The 21082-nt window shown below is 38.3% G+C and overlaps 2 protein-coding genes and 2 long non-coding RNA genes across 4 annotated transcripts; all 4 read right to left on the bottom strand.

Moving 5' to 3' along the window:
* Positions 1 to 2503: 2503 nt before the first annotated feature.
* LOC110698382 (protein FAR-RED IMPAIRED RESPONSE 1-like) lies at positions 2504 to 2989 on the bottom strand. Its single transcript, XM_021875802.1, has one exon. The coding sequence runs from the start codon at positions 2987 to 2989 to the stop codon at positions 2504 to 2506; it is 486 nt and encodes a 161-aa protein (XP_021731494.1).
* LOC110698381 (protein FAR-RED IMPAIRED RESPONSE 1-like) lies at positions 2986 to 4164 on the bottom strand. The gene is made up of 2 exons (XM_021875801.1): positions 3275 to 4164; positions 2986 to 3136 (listed from the first exon to the last, which is right to left on the bottom strand). Exons 1-2 carry the CDS (start codon positions 4162 to 4164, stop codon positions 2986 to 2988), a joined length of 1041 nt encoding a protein of 346 aa, XP_021731493.1.
* A 3268-nt stretch (positions 4165 to 7432) lies between these two features.
* LOC110698356 lies at positions 7433 to 11692 on the bottom strand. Its single transcript, XR_002506709.1, has 7 exons — positions 11350 to 11692; positions 11137 to 11259; positions 10368 to 10457; positions 9370 to 10097; positions 8079 to 8161; positions 7885 to 7952; positions 7433 to 7743 (listed from the first exon to the last, which is right to left on the bottom strand). It is a non-coding gene; the product is annotated as an uncharacterized LOC110698356 (long non-coding RNA).
* Positions 11693 to 12846: 1154 nt separating this feature from the next.
* Positions 12847 to 16079, bottom strand: LOC110698355. The gene is made up of 3 exons (XR_002506708.1): positions 15732 to 16079; positions 14771 to 14839; positions 12847 to 13249 (listed from the first exon to the last, which is right to left on the bottom strand). It is a non-coding gene; the product is annotated as an uncharacterized LOC110698355 (long non-coding RNA).
* Between the last annotated feature and the right edge of the window lie 5003 nt (positions 16080 to 21082).

Here is a 21082-nt window from a genome sequence, read left to right as displayed (position 1 = left end):
ACGAACTACGCGGGAGGTAGACGCAGAGAATATTACGCGGGAGGTATAATCCAAGTCAACGATATTTTCATACGTAGCTCTGTAATGTATAAAAATAAGTGACATGTGCTATGGAAACTGTTAATAGTTTGTGCTCATGCTTTGTTGAAGGTGTTGGATAAAATAACTCCCGCCATGGTGGCTCTGGCAGATCATAAAATAGGGACTACGCGGGAGGTAGATGCAGAGAATATTACGCAGCAGGTATAATCCAAGTCAACGATATTATCATACGTAGCTCTGTATTGTATAAAAATAAGTGACATGTGCTATGGCAGCTGTTAATAGTTTGTGCTCATGCTTTGTTGAAGGTGTTGGATAAAATAACTCCCGCCATGGTGGCTCTGGTAGATCATAAAATAGCTGACGTTATGAAAGAAATGCATAAGCTGATGTCGCATTGTGTTGACATCGCTAATGCCTTGAGGGCGAGTAGGGGGCAGGCAATCGAGCGGGATAGGCGAACGGAGAAGGCTGGTGTTGCGCATGAAGAACATGCTATGTTCAACGTGTTAGGGGATGAATCCAAGGTGACTGGGGCTGACAGCGGTCCTCCCTCAGAGTTAAATGTCTGTTATTCTGATCATGAAGAGGAAGATGTGAACGTGGAGCCTGGACCTGAAACTGTTGTATGCTCGCTTGGGACAAGGGGAACGACTGTCTTGGTTGATTCTCGGTGCATATTGGAAAGGTCATCTTCATCTGATGAGGAAGATGAGTCTGTTGATGGGAGCGTGGTGAAACCTACCGAGGCAACCTTGTCAGCCATGTTCACCAATGTATCAAACACCCGTCGCCATACAGCGTTGGAGACACGTCTGCTACAGTTTGTTAAGCAGTGGAAGGACCTGAAGGATCCACTTAGGTAATTCAGAAAAGTGTATTTGAGTGTGAAAAGTCTGTTTATTATGCATGCCTTTTGCAAAGTTTTTGTATTAATTGTAAATTCTAATATTTTTATGTGTATACTTGGTGTTATGATGATGGTTCACCACATAGCCGTGGTATGGTGATGATAAAGTGTGATCACATGGAAGCCAGCCAGAGGGATTGCTATGAAGTGGTGCACAATAAATCTCGAGTTTCCACTGACTACGTTAGAATGGCCAGTGTGCTATACACCAAGCAATGGGCCACCAAAGATTTTCTGAACAAAAGCAAGTGTTTTTTTCTTAACCCAAGCTTTTCGGTAAGTGGTTCGGGGTTCATTTCACCATTCGGGTGACATATTTACGTTCACATTCGATGATTATCATGCTTCTTGTTTTTATTGTCTGGATCGTAGAATCGACTGTTGTTGAACGAAGGGAAAGAAGAGGATATTTGTAGGAAGTATGCCAAATCTCTCATCAGCTCTAACCTGTCGGATATTCGAGCGATCAGCAACTTACTCACATAGTCCAATAATATAGCGCAGGTTTAAATGTGTTTTCCATGCATATGCGCTAAAATTGTGCTTACGACATTGACATTGGCATTTAAACAGGTTTTTGTCCCAGTCCTCGAAGTTCCTCATGATTCCCCTGGAGATTCGCACCGGTGGTGCTTAGCTTTAGACATGAAGGCTCAATGGTTGTGGCTGATAGATTCCATGTACCCTGCGCCGTTCGACACACATGCCAGGGAGATTGATCTTCTGGAACTAATGATGACTTTCATTCTAAACAAACATGGTATTTATTGGGACCATTTAGTAATGTGTAATGTGTTTGTCAAACTACAGCTTAGTAGCTTGGACGTCCTTTTCCAACTCTGTAACCCATCATGGAAGCTTGGTCACCTACAGTCTTGGACCAAATGCACTGTTGAGATTTTAGACCCAAAGGATAAGTAAGAACTTGTGTTCCCTGGTTTGTTTATTGTGCCAATGACTATCTGCCTACCTTTAAGGTCAGGAGAACGTATCTTCAGCTTTCATGTTGATTGTTGTCCTCTAATATGCAGCTCATATTGCGGTGTTCTTGTTGGTTTTCTTGTAGCCGGTTTCAGCTAACGTCTTGTGCCTTGAACCCTTAGGCCTGCCCCTTTTCCTTTTCTTAATTATAGGGTCTTTGATAACAAGGTCCATGGCAGCTGGACAGGAGTCTACGGCAGTAGCATCAGCAGCAGGATTCCTAACTGAGGAAAACGTTTTGCCTTCAGTGGCTGATGACAATGTACTAACTACAGGAACATTTTCCTTACTCTTCTTGTCCCTACGCTCATTAACAGCTAATTGAAGCTTCGATAGTGTTTCAATTACCATATAGACCGTTTGATCGTCCACCATGGAAGCGGTTTCACATAAGGGCTCGAGTTTTTTCATCATTTTGTTGAATCTCTTCACATTGACCGTGTCCCCCGGATCATGGTAGGACACCTTCACCCTAGTGTGCTTCCGGGGTATGTCCTTCCTCCAACGGTCTAAAACGTACTTCACTAGTAGATCTTTAACCAAGTTTACATCCAAAATCGTAATACAGTGTTAGCAAAGTATGCCACTAGTCTCAAACTTCCTACAGTCACACTGCACCTCCTTTGTCATTTGACAGAAAGTAACATTGTAGGATCTTCGCCTGTTTGTAATGACATCCTCACTCGCACCGGGAGGTACTATCCATACACGATCGACCACCGAATACTGAATAAGCTTTTCAGACAAAACCTTCTCTCCTCGGACGTTGCAATACATCATTCTCGTACACTCCTTTTGAACTTCTTGAAACTTGTTGTCCGTGTATAACTTTTGAAATATTTTTTCGACTTTGAATCCACTAACCAACCTCCTAAGGTACTTCGAGCAACGCGCATCTACACTCAGTTCATCTCGAACGCGTTGATCAAAGGCCATGCAATACTTTTGAGGAAACTCATGGAGTTTTGTTTTGCGGTTCACATAGCCGTCAAAAAACCGATTAATGCTCTCCACCCTTTGTGTGGTCTTCATACCGGCCCAAAAAAACTCCTTCATGTATGCAGGCACCCACATATGCTCTGTAGCCATTCATTGTCCTCCAACTTATACTCGACAATAAACTCTGCCCATCGCGTTTGAAACTCCTCGGGGTCAAAGCTCTCATATACCAGCTCTTTGAGGGGGTTGACGAAGTCCTGGTAACTACACAAAAATGATAACAGCAGACCAGCAACAACAGGTTAGCTTGTCTTGATTATGGGAATTAGATTATTACGCCTTTGAAACTAATATCAAGACCTTGGAAATTGTAAAGCCATAAGGAGGAATTTCACTACATACCGTGCACACTTGCCAAGTTTCTCATGGATCTTGCTCATGATATGCCATATGCACCAACGATGCACCGTGTTTGGCATGACTTCAGCAAGGGGCCTCCGCATAGCTTCCACTTGGTCGGTCAATATGGCTTTAGGAGCTCGATTGTTCATGCAAGCTAACCACTGTCGAAATATACACGTGAACGTATCGCAGTCTTCATGTGAAACAAGAGCACATCCCAACAACAACGATTTCCCATGGTGGTTCACACCAACAAAGTTCGCAAACGGGAGCTCGTACTCATTCGTTAGGTATGTTGCGTCGAAGCAAACCGCATCACCAAAGTCCTCATATGCTACCCTACTTCTTGCATACACCCACAACACATCCTTAAGCCTCCCTTCTTCATCCAAACGTTGAACATGGAAAAAATTTTGGTTCCCGGTTTGCATTTTGTCAAAGTACTCCATCATTTCCACCGAGTCCCCTCCAACCATCTTCAACTGCCTAGCCTTGTACACCTCATGTTGTAAATCTTTTAACGTCAGATCCATGTTACCCTTCCGTTCGGTCGCCATGATACCGTGTATTTGAGAAACTGGTACACCTTGCTCGTACAAATCTGTCAGCGTCTTCTTCGCTTTGCAGGTCATTTGCTTCATGCGGTACTCCTTAACAAGCTTATAATTTGCCGGATCAATCGCGTGATTATGCTTTAGTTCCACGCTCTTCAACTCCCACAAGCCATCTTCGTTAACTTTAGCATAAACACGGGCATGACATTCACACTTTTTCGAAGTCCTCTTCATACCACTTAATTCATCCGCACATACCAACCCATCAACTAAACCAACTGAACCTCCATGACTCATTGCCTTTTCCCTCTTCTTCGCTTCCCTCCTAGCCCTCATGTCGGGTTTTCCCTAGCACTCACACTTCCACGTGACTTTGATTTTTTTTGGGTCCCCCGTCTTAGAATATACACCTTGAGCCCTTGTCACTCCAAACCCAATCTGCTCAGCATAGTCCTTATAGTAGGCTTCAACCTGTTGCCAACACTAGAAAACCATCCCTTCCTTAGGCTCCTCAACAACTACAGCTATTTCGTTGCTACCAACCAGAGTCATGTCATCTGCACAACTACCTGCAACAACTATGTCTTCTATACCCTCCTCCATATGGACGTTACCCCGAGACTTAACTCCACTGCCACAATCATCAGGCTCCTCAACAGCTACTGCTATTTCGTTGCTACCAACCACAGTGTGAGTCGTATCAATTGTTTTCACGGGGGATAAAAACCTAACATCCATGTCAAGTGCACAACTACCTGCATCATCTAAGTCTTCTGTACCTCCTCCATATGGACGTTACTCCGAAACTTAACTCCACTGCCACAATCACCAACAACAACCTCACTGCCCCTTATAACGCTTTCTGTTTCCATTTGCATAATATCTATCTTCTCCAACAACAACAATTCACCCTTCAAATAAAGAACACCAACATAATTACTACGATACAAATTAATACAGAACGCTAACATAATTATAATATAAAATTTAACACAAATCAACCAAACACGTTTCACATCACACATTCAACCCAACGCAGAAATACAACCATCCGACACAAATTAACCAACCAATTGAACAACCAACACAACCAATTTTCACATAAACTAACAAATCAACACAGGGATTTTTTTTAAAAACATACGAAGACAACACGTTCTCAAAAAGTACAAAATTGCAGTGTAAACAAAATCCTCCGGCCATTTCCGGCAACCTCAACCCCATTTTTAACAGACGAAAAGGTCCTTAAAATCCTATTGCTTTCAAAATTATTCTGACTTCGGTCCAAATTATGAATTCATTTTCATGAATTGTGGGCGCATGACAACTACAGAACAAAACTGAAGACTACAACAAGCGACGATAACATAGATCAGAAAAATACCTCGTAATTCGAAGATGTCGGTGGTTTTTTCAACTGGGCTTGTACAATTCGTCGATGTGTGAAGAACAGAGCTAATTCTCCGAACAAGCTCCGTGTTTTTTCAACTGGACTTGTACAATTCGGCGATGTGTGAAGAACAGCGCTAATTCTCCGAACAAGCTTCTGGGTATGTGAATATTTTCCCGCCAAAACGTGAAGAAGTTAACGCCATCCCTCCAAGTCTCCAACAGATTGACGGAAGGATGTCATAGACAAATCCAAATCAGCAACTTGACACGTAGACGAATCTAGCTCAGCAAGTCAGTAAGTGAAAAACTTCCACTTATTTTCTGAATTGCCACTGTGATTAACAAACTTATTACTCACAGTGAGTAACATGGAATTCGCGCACTTAATCTCTCCGGACAAGAACATGTGACGATGGTGCACGACTTGTTAAATGTCGAATTCATGACCACCAAGACACGTGACAGTGATGAAGAAGATAATAGGGATGAAATTGATCGCGCCTACTTCTGCGTGAATTGTAGAGGAAGGAGTTTAACTAAATCTGAGTTAGACAAGTTTCATAAAGATCATTATGTGTTGAGGGCTATGAAGTGTTCAGGGAGTTACGGATATGTTATTAAGGAAATCGCTCCACTTTTCGAAGATCTTTTTGAGGTTCATGAGTTTAAATTAATGGACATTACCTTTATTTCCCCAAGTTTAGATAAAAAGACAATCACCAACAGGTCAACTACAAGTAAATTCATGGTAATTGTTGTGCTAATTGTAAGCATCTTCTGGTCAAAAGTGGGTTCTTATTTTGCTCGATCAATTGCAAGCTTACTTGTCCGAGTGATGTTTTGCAACAACATCTCGAGTGGATGAATTCAAAACAAAATCAAGTTAAGCTGCCTGTTGTGAAAAAGATGAAGATTGCCGATAGGGAACTGACCAAGGAGAAAAACAAAAACGATCTGAAACAAAATCAAGTTAGGCTGCGTGTTGCGAAGAAGATAGATTGTCGATAAGGAAATGACCAAGGAGAGTAACAAAAACAAGAAGATGACCAAGAAGGAAAGTAACAAAAACGAGAAGCAACAGGTCTCAATTGATGTCTGGTAATTCTCTGTTTCTCATTGTGAGAAACAAGTTTTGTTTCTAATGGGGTATGTGTCAAGATCTGGAGCTCCCACTCATGACACATACGCGATCTCCACTAGTAAAAAAAACATCACATTATTTTCCAAAATGCCATTATGAGAAACAACGGTGTTTCTCATAATGAGGAATTGGGGCTCCCTCATTGATGTCGATCTTGGAGGATTGATTACAGTTGCGAGAAGGAGGCCGATGGGAAGAAGCTAAGCAATGACTATAGCCATTCCTATCGGAAGAGAAAGTAGGAAAGGAAGCCATCATAGAGCTCCTTTTTACTAATTCATTTCTAAATTGGTACTTCAATTAGTATTTGTTTTGGGTTACAAATTATATATATATTGCTAGCTACATCAAAACTAAAGAATGGATCACAAAGTTATAGTTGTATGTAGTTTATAGTAGCATTGTATTGGAGTGATGAAGTCCATTCTATTTATTCTTTATATACACTAGTACATAACTAACCTTGAGTAAAACCCAAAAAGTGTTACATAAAGTGGTAAAAGTGTTCTTAAAGACAATAGGTAACACTTCAATGGGTGATACATCCGCCCATGTTCCCTAAGGTCTTATGTAACACTTTGGGTTACGTATGGTAACACTTTTAAAAGTGCTACTATAAACCCACTTATGTAACACTTTTAAATATTTTTAGTATCATTTTTGAAGTGTTACTTTCTATTCTTATGTAACACATACTTATCTTTAGTAACATTTTTCAATCATATAGAAATACATAATCTGTGCATCACTTTTGCAAGCTAATGTACCACCTTGTTGATTATTAGGTAACATTTTTCAATCATCTTTTGACATATAGTATCACTATATTAAACATTATATATCACTTTTTGCAAACTAATGTAATACCTTGTTAATAAATTGGTAACATTTTATTATTATTATTATTATTATTATTATTATTATTATTATTATTATTATTGGTGGTGGTTTCCCATGACATAGGTTATGGGCACCGGTTCAAGGCCCAAACTAGCTTGAATCGGTGCCCTTAAGTCCGGCACCGGTTTTTCCCTTGAACCGGTGCCCTTTATGCTAAATAAAAAAGTAAAATTGATAAACAAACGATTTTATATATAAGTATGTATAAACTTAGAGATTTTTATTAATAAATGATTGAAAATATTACAATTTCATTAAAAAATAAAAAAAAAATAAAAAAATAAAAAAAATGCTAAAGGTTAGGTAGCAGTAAAGCACAACATTAATAGCAGCAGTATTGAAACAAGATCATTCACAGCCTCCTCCTTTAATGCCTCCCTTTCTATGAGTACTGGCTATTGGGATGGGAGTCGCATCCTCTGAATGCAGACACAAGTGCATTGGTACAAGGTTCGTCAAATAAAATGGAGATGCTAAGCACACTGAAACAGAAAGTTCATTAATTATTTACTACAATCTCAGTTATGAAAATCTACAACTATAAGTATAAGAGTTCATAGTTCACTATAATCTCAGTTAACAATTCAGAATGACAGACGCAAATAAAAATGAATAAATTCCACCTTTATAGCTTCACAGTTTTTTGTTAGTAAGTTGGATAAAGAGTAACCGGATATAAGGTTGTTATGCCCTGACAAAAAAAAAAAAAAAAAAAAAAAAAAAAAAAAAAAAAAAAAAAAAAGGAAATTAAGCTGGAAGCTCAATTAATTAAAGGATGAAAAAGTATCAAACATAACACCTTGACCAAGTTATTTACCCACTAAGAAAGTTGAGATAGTACAAAACCAGAATCCAACAAATCAGCAACTGTTTATCGTTCAGTATTCAGACTGTATAGTCCTGCATAGTAAGACCAAGAGAATAGATTTGAGTATTGATTCATGAAACTACTGAAACAAAACCAGAACATATAAAAAAGAAAAAAATTCACCGTTGCAGTTATACAATATGGTAGACAGGTAAGTTCAACAAGCGCAGTCAGATGGTTTATATATGCTTAGAAGTTCTAATCGACTAAAAGAACAGGGCACTCACAAAATCTGAGAATACATAAGAGAATGATATATGAAAAATCAAATGTAAACTAAAAAGAAAGACACTAGTACATAAAATGCGGTTCAGTTTCTAAGGAAATTGCTAAAAGTTCTTAACTTGAGGAAGTTTCAGGTATAATAAAGATCCTTTCATACATTGTGTGGTTCACAGAAGACTTAGAGGTGCATAAGAGGATGCCAGTTACCAGTGAGCTTATTTAGCAACACTCTCCTAATGATATATGTTTTCAAGTCTCTTTTTGTTGTTTTAAAATTTCATGAGATAAGTGCTATTTATTTCTATGATTTCTAGCATCTGTAACTTGTTTGTTTGAGGTCACTCCCAATACCTATGAAATTTTCAAAAGTCTACGTGATGGAAGAAATATCAATATTCTGTCACCTATGAAAGGGCATCCTCTGAGATGTATTATTGCATTCAAGTGATTAATTTCAACTCCCCTAACCTTTTCACTAAGAATCATTTTCACTTGATTTGTTCTGATTATATTCTAAAAAAGAAATTGCATTTAGATCAGAAATTCTACACGAATTGTATCAAGAAACAGTCTAACATTACACCGCCATGCTCAACTTCACTACTTGTATCCAACCAAAAACATCTTCACTAAAAAGAAAAATCAAAAATTGAATTTGAACCCAACAAAATGTCCAACCAAAGTCATCTAATAATTATAACTAAAACTTTGACAAATTGTCTTCCCAAATTCTCACTAATACAAAATCAAGACCGCCCACATTAAAAGAGGGGGGGGGGGGGGATGGATGATTTTCAAAATTTATTGAACACAACAAACAAAAAACACATAATTAGATAGAATAAATTAATATAATATGATTAAAATTCAGGTTTCATTAAAATAAATCATTTAAAAATCACATATTAAGGGGAAAAATGACATAAATTGGAGGAGTTGGAGGTGAGTTACTAAAGAACTCCTTGTTTGATTAAAAAGAACTGATAATGAGACTAAAAAGCAGGTTAATTTCTACCTCAAATGCGGACGTCTCTGTTAATATGCTGCACTTGCTTCCTTCAATTCATCGGAGCCCCCATGCACATATCCCCTCCTCGGGGTTGATAAAAACCATATGAAAACCTCCTATCAAGAGTGCCCATGCTAGGCAGCTTGTCACAACTGAGGGAATCCACCCAACTCGACATTCCAAAAGTAAATTTGGCGAAGGAAAAATATAAAATATAAGCAAACTACTCCATCAATACTTCAATATAGCCATGTTAAACAATTTTAGCATCTTGTCTAAAGGCTACAAACCTCACATACTAAATTTTTAAAGAGCTGCATTAAACATAAGAAATCGAATAAAGCCAACAAATGAAACAATCATAAGAAAGGACCAGAGTCACTTCATTAGCCAATATTATAAATATACAATTGCATTTTTGTTAGCTTGTTAAGAAAATGACATTGACTTACAAACCCAAAAGTGGAGTCAACTGGAGTGTCTTTTGAGATGGCGGAAGAAGACTTCAACATTGTAGTTGGGTATAAGTAGTGGTATAAGCACCTGCAAATTGTTCAATTCCCAAACGAAATGCAAATAAGTATACAGATCCTTCAATCCATCGAGCTCCCATGCCCATATCCCCTCCTCGGGGTCAACAAAAACCATATGAAAACCTCATATCAAGAGTGCATATGCTAGGCAGCTTGTCACAACCGAAGGAATCCACCCAACTTGACATTCAGAAAGTAAATCTGGCAGGAAAAAAATAAAATATAAGCAAACTACTCCATCAATACTTCAATATAGCCATGTTAAACAATTTTAGCATCTTGTCTAAAGGCTACAAACCTCACATACTAAATTTTTAAAGAGCTGCATTAAACTGTGATTAAACATAAGAGATCGAATAAAGCCAAGAAATGCAACAATCATAAGAAAGGACCAGAGTCACTTCATTAGCCATTATTATAGATATATAATTGCATTTTTGTTAGCTTGTTAAGAAAATGACATTGACTTACAAACCCAAAAGTGGAGTCAACTGGATGTCTCTTGAGGTGGCGGAAGAAGACTTCGACATTATAGTTGGGTCTAAGTAGTGGTATAAGCACCTGTAAATTGTTCGATTCCAAACGAAATGCAAATAAGTATACAGATCGAGAAAAACAAGCTAACAAAACAAACAATTACTCAAGGACCGAACTAATAACATAATAAGAGTTTAATTTAAAAATTCAAAAGGCACAAAGGATCAAACGACACTCAAATTCAAATTGATAAAATACTATATTAAATGAAAGATATATATTTATGCCTTTTATATAAACAACCTTTAAACTTATTTATATAACCACAATTTTGTAGAAAGGTTGTTATTTAGTTTCATGCTTCTACAATTGAAAAGTATAAAACAGCAACTTGAAATTAAAATGATACTTAATTAAATGAAAAGTATGCTACTATTCTATTTTCCACTACTATTCATAAACTATGACAAAGATAGTCATTGATACAGAGGGGTTAACTATGTATTTTTGGTATTTGTAACATCGATTTGTGAATTACCAATAGACCGATTTCAGCACATAAATAATGCAAGGTACCAAAAACAGAAGCTAATTGTTAAAACTGGTGAAGAGGAATCATGGAGAAGACATTCTTATCAGATTATTGAAGATTAAATTAAAATAAAAAAAACCCAATTACAATTTCAAGCTAAAATAATTAATAGATAAAATTAAAAGATAGTTTCACCAAATTTTCAAGTCTGAATTTAAAAGAAAAACGAACCTAATTTCAATTCGAACCCAATAATTCACTCATCCATTCTGAGATGATGGTTTTCGTGCAGTTCGGGGGGCACTTGAGTCAGCCGCCGGGATTGGTTGAAGAAAAGGAAACCCCGACGACCATCTAAATTCAGAAGTCGATCTTAGTAGTTTCGACAAACCCTAGATTTTAAAATAGATATTCGATGATTAATTACAAGAAAGAAAATCTTACCTCAAAATTTGTTTCAAATGGAGGAGAGAAATCCCGAAAGCCGCGATTAAAAGGAACCGATAATGAGACTAAAGCCGCAATTACCACTGAATCTGCTTCAATGGAGGAGAAAGAACAAAAGCCGCTTCAATGGAGAATCTTAACGGCAAGGAAATTGCAATGAACCACCAGACAATGGAAAAAGATGGTTATTGGCATGCCCTCCGAAATCCGAATTTCATTGCATGCTTTAGGAGGAGAGAATACTTGAGCACACTTCAATGGAAGAGATAGAAATCTCACAGTATGCCTAAAAAACTCAATGGAGGAAATCAGGAGAGAAAGTGGACTAAAGCTACGCGCAAAGAACAAGGAAAAATAAAGGGCGGATGTGTATTTACACTTTTTGAGGGGTAAAAATGTCCGAGCACTGTATATATAAATGTATTAACAAAAGGCAATCCTTATTAGGACTTAAGGTGTTGGGGCTTTTATAATCCCTTCGCCCGAGGTTATCTGCAACAAAGGACAATATTTCGGACTCCTGGACAATACTTTTAGGGGAGTGTTACTTGAGTTTTGGTGGGTTTATTTAATGAGAGAGAAAGGTAAAAATACAAAATTACCCATATGATGATATATATAAACTAAACATTTAAGTGTTGAAAAATAAGGATATATTTAGTATTTGTAGTGTGAACACAAATATTTGTAGTGGGTTTTAGGTAGTGGGTAATAGGTGGTGGAGGGGACCACTAACCAAAAAAGTGGGTAATTAATAGTTAAATATTACCCAAAAAGGAAAGAAAAAAATTTGTTGCAAATAATATAGAGCACCCATTTTAGGTAAATGTTGCAGATAATTGCGGGCGGAGGGAGTAGGTGAATTAGGGATAGGGATGTTATAGAAATAAGGTAACACCTCTTCATGTTACCATAAAATGTTACATTGTTACCTATTTAAAAAGTGTTACTTTAGAATGTTACTTATGTTAAAAGCGTTACATTGAATGTTACATTCTAAAAAGTGTTACCAAAGTGTTACACATAAAGCTAATAATTTTGCATTTCAAAAAGTGTTACCAATACGTGTTACATAAACTTAATTATGTACTAGTAATATATGTATTGATGATGATATTATTTTTGTAACACTCCATGAGTTTCATGATTACATTTTGAGTTTTGCCTTTAAATTCATAACGAAGTAACTCAGCAATTGCTATGTTTTAATTGCCCTAATCAATAATATAGATCAAAGATCATTGATTCGATCTAATGAGACAACTAATATGAGATTCTCGATGCAAAGTAGGCTGATAATATATAATTGCTGGTTTTAAATGTCATACAATCAAAAGCCTAAGAAGTCATAATCTATGTTGAAGTCGTAATGCATTACAAAAACAGCGTCATCCTCATAGATTAAGCCTAATATAGAAGCAAAATTAAATGCCCCTAAACTTGGTATAGAACCATCAACAAAAGCAGTACGGGTCTTCCCTTGTGCACAGCTCGTTTAATCCCGCAGTTTTTGTGCATTAGGACACGGAGGACATAAGGCTTGCAATTTAGTGGTTGAAAACCGGGAATACAAATACTGTGATAATTTTACATATTTTGAGTATGTTATCCTAAGGTAAAGACGTGAAAATATCATGAACAAATTTTTTTTGTCATTGGTGCACTTAGGTATCAAAGCTGCCCTTCATAATACTAAAAGAAAATCCTAAGTGCTTACTAAAAGCTCTAGAACAAAATAATACTTCGTACAAATTAAAGGTCATCTTCCCGCTTCTTCGCCTTCTTTTCTTTCTCCTCCTCTAGAAAATTGATAGCACTTTCAACATCCTGCTCATTCATCCTCAAAGCTCTCTTAGCTTCATATTCGTGATAGCCCATGCTCATTGGCGGTGATAAACTTGAAGTTGAATAAAAAAGACGATACATCATCATTTAGAGCAGTGATCTGAAGCCAGTCTGATATTTTGGCAAAAGATATACTATATGTTGAATATGAATGATATATATATACAACAATAAAGACAGTAAAACAAGGATCATGAAATCTTTAATAGTCTCAAAAAAAAAGCAAACATATCAACACAACCACTTCAAAATCAAGTACTATTCTACACATGTTGGTTACTATATTGTCTACTCTCTAGTGGAAAGGTTGTCTACTTTGGTTCAGCTTCAGGCCTTCAGCTGCTAATAAGGTAACGTTTAATATTAAATAAAATTTTGTGTAACCTACTTAAAGTCATTTAATAAAGCAAATGGATAATTCTGATTAGACAAGCCGACATCTAAATTTTAAGGTTTAAGTGAATTTTTGTATACAATTTTCCGTGGACTTTTAATATTTTCACATAATAATTGGCCAGTTTACAATATCAAATTCATATTACAGTCATATTTGTAAGAGGTCAAGTTTTTATTCAATCAACTTTTCATGAATTTTCAAGACATCAACCAATTTTGGCTTCTTAGACAGGTCATTTTTAACAGATCATTTTCTGACACAAACTTGTTTTACTTTCTAAGCAGTTTTTCACTTTAAGTGGACTCCCCTGCCCAACCATGCAAAACCTTTCTGATCACTACCTAAGAACCATCAACAAGGACTTCAAAACAGCTGTAAGTACGCCTTGAAATCTTTAATATGTACTGCAATGGACTAGAAAAAATGCATATGAATGATTTATCAAAGTTGTATGACTTGGTGCGTGCTCTTGTTTTAGGATATCGAACAAGGATTTGATGGGACGCAGAGCACTGAAGAAGTTATTAACACTCTTGTAAATTCATACAAATCATCACAAACCTATCAATAAATTCAGCAACACAATTCACTGATATGCCAATAGGTACTAAGCTTAAATTCTATAAAATCTATTTGATTTATAGTACTAAATGCTTCCAAAGTTTAGTAAAGTTTCAAGCATGATTTAGAATTTATGAAATTTGATCAACTTTAATGAAGAACAAAACTTACTTAAGTGAAGATATTCCAAATATTACTCAATTTTACATTAAGGACAATGATGAAAGCTCTATGGATTATATCTTATGTAATTATATTTTGTTTGTGGTCCTTCTCCTTTATCACTTTCAAGTTCCAACTTAGTACTTCTACCCAAGATAAACTCTTATTGGGATCAGTTTGACAGTACACGAAACCTAAAGAAAGGCTAATTTTTTTTCAAAACCTTTGTTTTTCAATGTGGTCCATCCTAAATAAAACAGAAAGATGAAATTTGTCCATGAAGGATTTTGCAATTCAGAAAGTCATGAAGGATAAAATAGCTTCGTATTTGATCAAAGTTGCAATAAGAAATTAAGCACACACATGTTGACAAACAAGAACGTTCATCACACACAATTAAAGTAAAGTTAAAAAATATATGGAAAGGGCGGAAGTGAGAAGGTTAACATAAACCTGGTTTTAGTTTTGGTTAGCAAGACTGCAAGAGGATGAGATTCCATGCTATAAACCTTGATCAACCACCTGGAATCAATTAATTTAATGGGAGATTAGATTGTTGACAAATGACAAGTACTATATGAATATCTCTAACAAAATACAGTACTATAGAAGAGAAATGATACAGGGGAATTGGGGTTGGTGTTGTTGCAGTTGACACACGGACGAAGAAGAAGATGAAGATGAAGACGAAGATGACATCCGGAAGTTATTCCTTTCCCTTGGAATTGATCGGATTTCTCCTTTCTCTTTCATTTTAATTCTCCCCATCTGCTCCTTATTAACCTTACTTATTTTCCCACCTACAGTAGTTCATATTCCCCTACTCCTTAAGAAAAGGTTAATTGATCATCTTTTAATAATTTGAATGCAAATTTTAATACATTAGACATAACTTAATCTAATTTTACAGTTAGACCTTGTGCTTTTCATATTAATGAATCTTGATGAAATAGAATTGAGTAAAACTAAATCCAGAAATTAAGAAGTGAGTCTAAAAAATAGGGTAATACTCCTCATTGCCTTCTGGTTAGTTCTTAGGACTATACATCACAAAAAGTTTGAATGTAATTAATCCAACAATCTTATTCGTCCTTCCTAAATATATTTCATATAATCCATACATTTATGCTACTATTTAATTGGTGAAAAATCTCTTTGTAAATTAGGGTTCTATCAACACCAAGATTGAATTTACAACGAACATATGAAAAATCCATACCAGATTATAAATAAAAAAATCCCAGAAAGAGGAAATTGACGACTAAATCGGCATTGATCAAACAAAACCCTCTCCCAAAAATCAAATAAAAAAGAAAAAAATATAATCCATCTAAGAACCCTAATTGATTATACAGACAATTAAATTAAACACTACTCGAGTACTCGAGGGTCATAAACAAGGATAAAACGATACCTCAGAGAAGATCAGAAGAAGCTGTTTCAATGGAGGAAAGTTCAGAGTGAGAGAAAGTGCACGAGATTGAGAAGGATTTCATTCTTTTGTGACTCAAGTCACTGTTGAGACTCGGTAGTGTTGACAAGCCACCCGGACTTTAGACACACGTGGCATTTAGACAATTTTATGAACACTTTTTTACATATGGCATATAGACGACACACTCCGAGTATTACTTGCGTAATGCGTATAAATAAGACTACACAAAACTACAAAAGTATAAAGATTATACGAAGTCTTGTATTTATTAAATTTTAAAAAATTAAATTAATAGACATAAAAATTGTTGATATTTAAATTTAATCACCATGGCGTACAACAACAGTAAAAAAAAAAAGAAAAAAAAAAAAAAAAATATATATATATATATATATATATATATATATATATATATATATATATATATATATTTCATCAATTAAAAACCTAAAATTAAAAATTATGTTTGATAAATTAGAAGAAAGGAGATCTATGAGGGATGCCCTTCCTACTCTTCTTCCTATAGTTAATAGAACACTGTTGCTTCTCTACGGCCGTAGAGGTTGTTCTTGATGTATCTAGTTTGTCATCATTAGTCATCAATTTCCTCTTGTTGTTGTTCTTCTCTGCGACCCTTGACAATTGGACTTGATTTTGATCTAGCATCTCACTATGATGTTGGTGCAAACCACCTTCCGAACCAATAAGCTTACACTTTATCGAGCAAAATTTTACATCTTGTGTTAAAATGGAGTTGCATGTTACACAACAAGCTTTGTTTTTATTATTCTTGATTTTATCATTCGATTTAGTAGCTCTAGATTTTGGAAAGCAAATATTTTGACCATTGATGATGTATGTACACACTTCCGAAAGGTCAAATACTTTTGTAATATCTTTTGCTAATAGGAGTAGTGATGCGAACACTTCATAGGTCGAAACACTAGATGAGTTTTCTGATTATCATATACTTTGTTTCTTGTCAAAGTCCTCCCTCTACAATTGACACAAAAGAAGGCACGATCTTTATTGTTCAATTGATATGAGTACCATTTTTTTTCTCCTTAGTGACATTAGCGCCATGAGTAGTAGAGAACTTTGCATTAAGCAAACCGTTTATCAACTCTAAATCCATTTTACTACTCTTGATTTTTCCTTTGGCAACTTGATGCTCCTCAAATATATAGTGCTTTCTACGAGTAGTAGAATTTTTTTTTTTTTCTTTTTTTTTTTTTTTTTTTTTTCTTTTTTATTATTATTTTTTTTTAGAATAATATGTTGTAGGATTATTAATATAAGATATAACTAGGGGTGGTTATTAAGCAGGTCGGTGCGGTTCATTAGCGGGGCGGGTCGGTTGTGGGTCATGATGAATATTTAGAGGGTCAGGGTCAATGCGGGTCAGGTCGGGTCATGATCGGGGTAAAAGTGAAATAGGCTGTTAACGAGCCTTTACCCAAATTTAATAGAAGCACAGCTCATATGCCAAAGTAAGCACAGCTGAACACGAAGCACGCTTAAAGTTCTGAATCAAAACACCATCAGGAAAGTTAAGGCAATAATCATGCTAATTTACTGCCATAATACAAAGAAATCCAATGAAAGTATACAATGAAATACGAAGTATGACACTAACAATTCAATTAACAACACCAAACAATAAAATTCGATTTCTCCGTTATATCTCACTTCCCTTGTAAATCAACTAACCACCAGCCCTCATGCTTCGTTATATCTCACTTCCCTTCTCCTTCCTTCTTCCGACTTCTCCGATGTCGTCTCTGTCGCTTGGTCGCCGGAGACTCCTTCCGGCGATCTCGCCGCCGTCGCTGATAATCGTATTTTCTATTTCAATATGATTCTTCTCCAGGTATTTTTTTTTTTACAATTAGCAAAATTCGATTTTTCATTTGCTATAAACAAATTTTACAATTATTTCTTTCAATGAAATCGTGATTTTTGTCGAAAAAGTCGATTCGACTGAACCCAAAATTCGACAGGTAGTTTTCTTTGTAAAATTCTCATTGATATTCTAATAATCATCTGAATTGAACTTATTTTGAGCTTATTAACGCTGAAGCGGCTTCAATGGAGAACTCTGAGTGCGCTTCAATGGAGGAGAGAGAAAGGTGGGCAGAAAAACATAAGAGAAGAGAGAGAAAATGGAATTAAGGCTGACCCTCGGACATTATTATTGGGTTTTTTATTTTAATTCTTATGCCCTTTTCATTAAAAAATAAGACCCAATAAAAGTCATGTCCATTAAAAAATTAAAGGGTCAAAACCCTTTAATATTAGACCTGACCCTTTTGTCATTGGGTAGCCTTACCTGTTTAGGGTAAAAATACCCTATGCCACGTGGCCCACTAGAATCATGACACGTGGCAGCCCACCAAAGGCCTAACGGGATCCAATCGGATGCTGACACGTGGCATCAAAACCCTACTCAGGGAACATGTCTCCCCCACTATAAATAAAGGAATCCTCCTCATTTATTGGGCATTCATAAATACATACACAAAACCCGAGCAATATTAATTGCGGAATCTCTCTGAATTAGTGAGAAATACCTATTTACTTTCCGCCCATTTACCCATCCGTAAATCATACTAACTTGATCGTCGGAGGCAGAACTCCACCTAACCGGAGTTTCGTGGTTTTGTAGGTACAGAAGTCAGGCGCGCATACTCCGTATTGTAACTCTCCCGAGGGACTAAAAACACCCGAAACATTTGGCGCCGTCTGTGGGGAGAGTACTACTGAGATGGCATCTGATGCTGTACCAAGTGTAGAGGGCAGCCGGCCTCCGGCTGACCCTGAGGTCCATACGGACCATGAGAGTGGCAGTGGGGACGACTACGACGTCGAAACCTACATGGCCCCAGACGGGTCATTCCGTTTTAGGCGCACCCGTTCCAAGGAAACAAGGGAACGGGATCACGACAAAGTAGGTCACAGCAACCCAAGCGTCAAGCCTGTGGGACAACCCCAGGCGGCGGAGGGTGCTGCCCCCATCACCAGAGACGAACTCATGAACCTCATGACTAGTTTTAAGGGGGAAATCAAGAATATAATCAAGAAGTCAGCTGGCTCCAGCAAGGGTCAGTCGGCAAAGAAGCCTTCTCCCTCCGAGAAGAAGCAAATCAAAGACCGGGTGCCTACTCCGCATCCCAAACCCAAGGGGACGGATGGACCCCTGATCGATCTCTCAAAACTTCGTTTCCCCGAATCGGGGCAACGGAAGGCCATCCGGCATACATAGCCGGATGGGTCAAAGAAGACTTTCTCTGACGCCCGGTTGTTTATCCAGGAAAAGAGAAGTCAGAGCATGTCTCAGTCGGCTTCAACGTCGATCTACTCTGACAGCTTCCGAAATGCTTCAATGAAAAATTCGGAGACGCAACAGGGGAGTCAGTCACGCAGTATGTCTGCACGTACTAGCCCTCATGTGATCCAGCAGCAGGCCCCGTATGTGCCCCAATAGCCATACATCCCGTATGGATCTCCATTCATGCAGTCGACACCCTTTGGGGGTCAGGCAGCCTACCAGGTCCAGCCCATGGACTGGCAGCTCCGACTGCTAAACCTAGGGGAACAACCTTCGGCTTTCTCCCGGGAGATAACCGAGGCGGCACAGCCGGCCAAGGTTAAGAATGTGTTGGTTGGTGCCTACGACGGTACCACCAACCCAGAAGACCACCTAATGGCATACACCAACCTCATGTACCTACAGGGGTTGGATGACGCCGCCTGGTGTAGATGCTTCCCGGCTACATTGAAGGGCATAGCCAAGCGATGGTTTGGCAACTTGCCGGCTGGGTGTATCAATAACTTTAAGAAGCTTGCATACCTGATTGCGTCCAACTTTTCCATGAATATCCCTGCTAAAAAGACAAGTCTCGACCTAGGGGCTATCCAGCAGGGTGACAAGGAGGGACTTCGGTCCTATGTCAGGCGGTTCAGTCTGATGAGAATTCAAATTCAGGGGCTGTCTAACGAAGTTGCATATACAGACTTCTTCAAGGGTCTGAAGGATGGGTCAGCTTTCAAATTTGACCTGGTCCGCAAGAGGTAGCCACCCTCCAAGAGGCGCTGATGGAGGCAGAGGCCTATATACAGGCAACTGAGCTCTACTCTATCAAACATCCGTCGGAGCCCAAGCGGTCTGACAGGAGAGACAGCCGGCCTAACCAGCCGGCCAAAAAAGAAGAAAAGAAAAGAAAAGAAGTCTGGGCAGCTTGGAATCGGAAGTCCTAGAAGAAGCAAAGGAAGTTGGAATCGTACGTCCCCAAGTACGAGTTCAACAAAGACTGCTCCTCCATCCTCATGGAGATAAAAGACCGGTTGACCCTTGAAAAACCGGCTGCCATGAAGAGCTCTGTCAAGAACAGAGACAAGAGTAAGTACTGTCAGTTCCATGAGTACGTTGGCCATGACACCAATGGTTGTTATAGCCTCAGGCGGCTACTGGACCGTCTGGCTGATGAAGGGGTTCTGGAGTCCTATCTGGTGAAGTTCAAAGGCAACCCCACCGGCTGCTAGCTCTGAAACAGATGAAGATCATATCTTCACTATAGTAGGCGGCTTCGCAAGCGGAGGTCCTACCATCCGGGGTACCAAGGATAACATCCGCAAATTATCTAACCCAGAAGATGAGGCCCAGGCGTCGAAAGACACTTTCCCTGAGGTTTTCATCTTTGAGAAGGATAGGGGCATGGTCAGGCGGCCTCACGATGACCCCCTTGTCATCGAATGCAAAGTTGCAAATCAACGAGTTGGTCGGATCTTAATCGATACCGGGAGCTCGTCTGACCTGATCAGCTACCAGTGCTTGACAAAGTTCAAGTACAAACCTAGCAGCATGCACAAGGCCCCCCATCCCCTAGTAGGCTTTGGGGGAGGGGTAGTGCATCCGGTGGGGAGTATTGACCTACCCATCCGGCTAGGAGGTAAAGGGGAAGGGCGACACATGGTTGTCAAATATTAAGTGGTCGAGGAATTGACCGCCTACAATCTTATTCTGGGCCGCCCCACCCTCAACGAGTCCAAGGCTGTCATCATCCCCTTTCTTATGATGATCAAGTTTCAGAGAGATGACAGATCATTAGGTACCCTAAGCGGGGATCAGAAGACGGCTAGGGAGTGTTACCTCTCAGACGTCAGACCGACTGTTACTGAAGCCGGTCATAACGAGGAAGTTGCTGACCTAGAAGACTCGGAAGTCGTGCCTGCTCCCAAGGCAGCCGGCAAAAAGCAAAAGGCGGACCAACTGGCCCTCGCCAGAAACACAAAATAGCAATCACTAGCCGGGGAAAGGCCGGATGACTCCC

Source organism: Chenopodium quinoa, unplaced genomic scaffold, assembly GCF_001683475.1.
Source record: "Chenopodium quinoa cultivar QQ74 unplaced genomic scaffold, ASM168347v1, whole genome shotgun sequence".
Lineage (NCBI taxonomy): Eukaryota > Viridiplantae > Streptophyta > Magnoliopsida > Caryophyllales > Amaranthaceae > Chenopodium > Chenopodium quinoa.
This window is presented reverse-complemented; position numbering and strand designations above follow the sequence as displayed.

Bases quoted from the DNA above. Each gene is read 5' to 3' on its own strand.
- LOC110698382 (XM_021875802.1), bottom strand. From the start codon at position 2,989: ATGAAGGAGTTTTTTTGGGCCGGTATGAAGACCACACAAAGGGTGGAG.
- LOC110698381 (XM_021875801.1), bottom strand. From the start codon at position 4,164: ATGAGGGCTAGGAGGGAAGCGAAGAAGAGGGAAAAGGCAATGAGTCAT. The intron at 3,137-3,274 runs GTATGTAGTGAA...ATTTTTGTGTAG, and splicing joins AAACTTGGCAAGTGTGCACG to TTACCAGGACTTCGTCAACC.